This window comes from Microtus ochrogaster, chromosome 22 (assembly GCF_000317375.1).
Source record: "Microtus ochrogaster isolate Prairie Vole_2 chromosome 22, MicOch1.0, whole genome shotgun sequence".
Taxonomy (NCBI): domain Eukaryota; kingdom Metazoa; phylum Chordata; class Mammalia; order Rodentia; family Cricetidae; genus Microtus; species Microtus ochrogaster.
Genome location: NC_022023.1, coordinates 25,949,426 through 25,955,750, shown reverse-complemented (window position 1 = coordinate 25,955,750; position 6,325 = coordinate 25,949,426). Strand labels below are relative to the sequence as shown.

At 47.1% G+C, this 6,325-nt stretch overlaps 1 protein-coding gene across 1 annotated transcript in view; it reads left to right on the top strand.

Moving 5' to 3' along the window:
• Positions 1 to 6,325, top strand: part of Adamts17 (ADAM metallopeptidase with thrombospondin type 1 motif 17) — a 302,714-nt gene that overhangs the window by 205,035 nt on the left and 91,354 nt on the right. The window contains exons 14-15 of the mRNA XM_005357779.2: positions 493 to 620; positions 5,352 to 5,472. Of these exons, the coding sequence (XP_005357836.1) occupies positions 493 to 620; positions 5,352 to 5,472 (249 nt within the window). The remainder of the gene's footprint in view (positions 1 to 492; positions 621 to 5,351; positions 5,473 to 6,325) is intronic.

Genomic DNA, 6,325 nt, shown 5'->3' with positions numbered 1-6,325 from the left:
ATCTTAGGGAACACACTAACCATCTTAGGGAACACACTAACCATCTTAGCGAGCACACTAACCATCTTAGGAAATACACTAACAATCTTAGGGAAACTGCTGTCCCAGAGACCCTCAGTGCTTGTCTCCCCTGCCTGGGGCATTCTTGTTCACCCTCCCTAATTTCCCATCACCCCCAGCCTCAGATTTAAAACACAGCCACTTACGCAGAGGCAGGCTAGCTCACAACTGTACCTAACGCCTGAATGAAAAGGAAATGTGATATCTCTGCAAACGAGGAGAGCCAGGGGGAGGAAGCCTGCAGAGCTGCTGTTTACTGAGGCCAGGGATCTTGTACTGGGTGCTGTTTTAATGTCCCCCTGAGCAAGTTACTGAGACCTTTACTCGCACTAATGGCTCTGCCCTTGGGGGGTCATTGCTCCCATGTGCATGTTCACCACATCACCTGCGCGCCACTTCCCAATCAACAGCCACCAACTTTTCCCTCCTCAGATAAGCCGTGTGAACTCTACTGCTCGCCTCTCGGGAAGGAGTCCCCACTGCTGGTAGCTGACAGGGTCCTGGATGGCACGCCCTGTGGACCCTACGAGACTGACCTCTGCGTGTACGGCAGATGCCAGGTGACTTGCGTTTCCTACTGTCCTTGGCAGGGCTGTGAAGAAAGGGTCCTTCTTCCTCCAGAGTGGGCCCGTGGCGGAGCTGAGGCCTTTGAGGGTCAGGGGGAGTGGGTTTTCTCAAAGAGGTTCATGCTGCCCCTGTGGCCAATGGCCACCAATGCATGCCCTGACCTTGGCAGTGACTGAGCATCACGAATGTGGCAGGCTTAACCAGCAGCCTCCTGAAACAATTTGACAATTCCTCTAGATATTATGATTCATACAAAGAGCCGGTGAGTATGAGACTGGATGGAGGGTGAGTCAGCAGCTTGTTCTCTTTACTTACTAATGCTTGGTGGAACTAAGCAAGCCCCTATGCCGACGGTGTCCAGGGAGGTGGATGGTCTGACCTCAGCGGAGCCCTCTACCCTCTGCGGCATAGATCCCCAACTCATGGTTTATTAGGAGATCGGCAAATAGACAAAACGAGGAAGGGAGAAAAGAAGCGCTTTGTTGCCAATCTCTCCCCATCCGAAGGGGCACCCCCTGGTGTGTGATCTAGAAAGGAAGGATGGAGATGCTGTGCTTTTTCAGTGGGTGGGTGGGATGCAGCTCAGGTGAAGAAACCTCTGCCTTTAGTGGTCATCTCCTGATGATTCAGCTCAACCTGAGCATGTGCAAGAATCCTGGTGACTAGCTCTACTCAAGCTGCTGTGGTGAAAAGCATATGCTGGTTTATAAACAATGGAAACATTTCCCACCGTTCTGGAGGCATAGAACTCCAGGGTCACATATTGGGAAAGATTTGGCCATCTGGACCTAGTCACATTTTCCCTTTGGGAGAGGTCTATTTTCTAAAACTATCACCTTGGAAGTCATAGGAATTGGGAGAATTCAAGTTTTCAGTCCACTATATCCAGGGAGCCTCCTTCCTTAGCCAGTCACCCTGTACCTTCACTGTATCTCCATATAGTGAGCCCATCAAGAACTGTTGAGAAAGATACAAACTCCCAGTCAATGCCTCAGACTGCAGCAAACAATTTCAACCTAAGTGTGTTTTCTCCCTGCATAGCCCAAGTCAGTCACAGGCTGGTTAATTTTCCAAGGAAATATTTAACAAGACCCCAGCTCCTCTGGTAGTGCCTGGCTTCATTATCAAACAGAAATATGTTGAGTGTCCATGTGTTTTGGCAAGGACACCTCCCAGGGAAAAGGGCACCAAGGAGTGCTTGAGCAGGACCTTTGGGGATACTTTCATGTAGCAAAGAATGTTCCAGGCCCTGTTCTTGGACAGTATGAAGAAAGCCCTTATCGTTATTACTGAAACAAGCCATTGCTGACAGTTCTCAGGAAGCTTGCTTTAGCAAGCCAAACGCAGGGTTTGTTTCCTTCCTAAATTACATGCTTGCCTGGATCATCCTGCAAGTTGGCACATTGCAAACCAATGATGTAATTCTTTTGCTAGCAGCTTTGTGAGTCAAAGCTCTTGTACCCTTTAGGGCAGTGCCAGCTGAGCCACCCCAGACTCTTGCAGGCATCTGCTATGGTGTTCTTGCCAGCAAGAATGTTCTTGTAAGAATGCTGAGATTCTTCAGCCAATGAGACTTGTGTTCAGGCTGAATATAACTTCAGCTCCTCGTGGTCTTTGCCAATGGGCACATCCATGAAAATAAATTTAATTTCAGGCTTTTCAACCTGAGAATGTTCCATGTACTGTGACAATGGATCTCTCAGATTCTTGCTCAGATGTGAATCCTGTATACTACGATAATGACGAGCATGGAAAGGTGGGCCCATAGGTACAACAGTGGCATGAATAATATGGGAGGAACCAGCCACTTTCTGGTTGGATTTAAGAACCACTCTACAGGAGAAAACACATACCTGTTATTACAGATCTGGCCAAAAACCTGTGGCTGGGAAACTCACAGGCCTCAGAAGTGGACCAGCTACTATTATTTTGCTAAATGAACAGAATAATGAACAAACTGTCTTCTGAATTCATGTCCCTACCTCCATAGATTAGCTTGGTGCTTGGTTCTCGTCAGAGACTGTTCTTTGCGCAATAGGATGTGATTAATGCAGAAACTCACATCTGATCAAAGGGAAGAGAACAAGAGCTCTGTAGAGTTCTCAGCCACAAAAATGGGATGTCTCTATAATGCCCCTAAAGGTCCAAGAAGTATGGCAGAAAGATTATAAGAGCCAAATATCGGGGAGGATGTTGCAAAACAGTATCTTCTGGAAAAGACAGACCACCACACTCAAACTCAAGCATCTGTGATTGTCCATACAAGACCTGCATTAGATCAAGCCAGTGAATATTATAGCATGGAGGTAGGAGGGATTCATGAGGCTCCCATGCCTACCTGAGGAGCTATTGACCGTCAATGGTCTGAGGGATGGAGAATCACTTTTCTCTAAAGATGTGGCCCAGCTCCAATGGATGGCACTGCAACCATGAGTAATTTAGACAGCAAAAATTGGACCATGTGGGGTATTTTTTTCAGGGAAAGAAAAGAGATGAGAAGTTGGCAGGAGTAAGGATATAGGGGTGCACCGGGGGGAAATGAGGGGGGAGTATGAATAAAACAATCATTCTGTCTACAGATTTGACTAACTCTAGATGCAAAATTTTTCTCAAAAAAAATGCATTTTCCTGAACATATGCAAGCTTTTTTCTTGTCATCATTAATAAATATCAACTTACTATTATCAAATTTTAAAAAAACGTAAAAATTGTTTACATAGCATTTCCATTATATTAATTATCATTTATACCCCAGAGACAATTGAAAGCATATGAGAGAATGTGTGTAGGGTCTGTGCAAATGCTACACCATTTTCTGTAAGGAACTTGAGCGTCCCTGGGTCTTCCCATGTCTGAAGGAAGGGTTCTAGAGGCAATCCCCAGTGAATGCAGAAAGACACGTACACACGAACTAAAGATAGTGTGGGTGCTACACCATGACAAGTACCACAGAGGAGGTCGAAGAAGAAGTCCTTGGCCACTAGGCGCAATGACGGGAGGCTTTTTGCTGAGGGCAATAGGACAGAAATTCTAGGCATAGAAGCCAGGATTTGAATCAGTAGAGACCGATACTTATCATTCCTGGGCAAAATATGGCTTCTGCACATGACTGCCCATGGACCACTCCAGTACATGGCTCTGAACTTCTCTTCAGGTCTCTTCTGACTTCCATCTGCATGAGGCATAGGAGCTGCCTTGACCAAAGAGAATCCATGCCTACCTTATCAGTTCCATGCCACAAGGCACTCCTGACCTTAGGTGTCACGTGCCCTAACTTCTCCAGCAGAAGAGCACCCTGACCAGTACATGTTGGCCAGGAATTGGAGGGCTCAGAAGTGGGTGTCCTGAAGATGATGTAAGAGGTCAAAGTCATGGCTGAAAATGGAAAGCGTAACCCATGATCATCAGGATGCTGCAGGACGGCGTTGGAGTGCTTACTCTTAGGAGTTTCCTTGGTTCATTCATCTCGTTGCCTTGGAACTCTGAGGCTCATAAAAGCCGTTGTGAAAGCTCCACCAGCACTCAGAAGCCATGGCTTCCATTGTGCTTTGTGGTAGCTTCCATTTCAAAAGAAAAGTGTCCATCCCTGTCGATCATAGTATAGACCTCCTTCCACTGGCTTGAGCAAAGACAGAATGTGCCCTGGTAGCCAGTGCTTTGACTGTTGCCCTTCAGGCCTCAGATTTGCTGCTCTTCTGACATAGATATCCTTACAAGCCTGACTTCCAAAGTCAAGACATGCTAAACATAGCCCAGTCAGCATGGGCAGAAGGTGGAAGCCTGCCCCAGCCTGAGAGACTCACAGATCACCTAAGGGGCCGTCTGACTTGCATCTGTTCACCAGCGGTGTGCAAACCTCCCTTCACTGCCACTGGGAGAAGCTATGGCGACCACATGGGGTGTTTACATAGAACACCCGGGGCTGCTTAATCAGGAAACCCTAACTGAATTGCAAGGCAAGCAGCCAGCGGTGAAGCCAGAGATTTGCTCTGACAGCATGGGAATGGCCTAGTGGAAGAAAGATCTAGAGCCAGAAGCATGTGACATAAATGGGGAAGCCAAAGGAAGCAGGTACAGGTGGTATAAACAGGCTGGGGTGAGGGGCCAGTTCTGGCCTGTGGCTGTGCCACCAACAGCCTGGACATAGTAACTGAGACTCAGGGGTGGGGTGCAGAACATCACAGACAATTTTAGCAATGGGAAACTGGCTGAGCCTACTGTTCTGAGCAAACTCCATGATCTGGGATGCTCCGTCTCTCGGCCCTTGTCGGTTTCCACTGAGTAGCTTCACAAAGTTAGAAGGCAGCAGCATGGTGTGACCACACACACACACACACACACACACACACACACACACACACACGCGCGCGCACACGCACGCGGCTACCTGCATTTGTCCCTGACATTTCTGCTGTGACAAGGCAGAGAGGAATAATCCCTGCTTCTTGGAGACATGTAGATGGTATTTCTATATGTGTTTTAGGGTAGCAGGACTCCTTAATTCCATAACACATGGTTTTATACACATTTGATAAACTCATAAAAAGATAGAGACAAATATCTGATCTGAATTCTGGTCGTTGTTGTTGTTTTCTCTTCTGAATTTAATGACAATTAAAATGTGTCAGAACTCCCAGGCACCATGGGGGCACCTGCAGGGCATCCTCTTGAAAATATCACTGAATCTTACAACACAGGTGAACCCAGCTCTCTGATTTTTCTAGAAAATTGGCTGTGATGGCATCATCGGGTCTGCAGCCAAAGAAGACAGGTGTGGTGTCTGCAGCGGGGATGGCAAGACCTGTCGTGTGGTGAAGGGTGACTTCAGCCACTCCCGGGGGACAGGTGAGCACCGGGCCCAGGGCTATGATTGGTTATAGGATCACTGACACACACTGTACATTTTCTTCGTTGCTTCAGTGCTAATGGGTGCATGACATTTTGTATGTCACACTAAACTGTTGAGTCTTTTTGAGCTTTCCAACCATAGGCTGCTATGTCCAGAAACAGGAGTTGTTTGCTGGTCTCTGTCACAGAGGGCATCAGCCTGTGACAGTCAGTGGGATGCTGAGTGTGATAGGAGAGAATGAGGAAGAAGAGGCAGGCAAATGACCTCCAAAGTGACCACTCAAAGCCTTGATGAGAGCCAAACCAAAAGTGATGCTATCAGCACCAAAAGTGATGCAATCCGGGGAACGTGGACTGAGTAAATCTGAGCTGGAAAACATCTATTTGAATTCCTACAAGTTGCTTTGCATAGAAACATGTCAGCTCAGTTTGAACCACGGCTGTGAGTCCCAGTCTCGCAGAACAGCCCATAGGACAAGGCAGAAGTCTGCGTGTGCCTTCCCCGGGTGGGTAGACAGCTTGCTCTACAGGAGCATGCCATTTAGAAAGCATGAGAAGGACACACTATTCGGGACCTTGTGAAAGCAAACCCAGATTGGTTGCAAATGCAAAATTAAATTGAAAAAAAACAAAACAAACCAGAATTTCAGTGCCAGAGAGACGGCTCGGGTGGTAAAGCTGCTTACTGCAATGCTTGAAAATGACCTGGGTTCAATCCCCAAAACCCACATGGTGGAAATAGAGAACCAGCTGTCATAATATGCATACTAGAACAGATGCACATGCATACATGTACACCACACACACAAAATGAATGTTTAAAAAGTTTGCTTAGAATCAACATGCATCA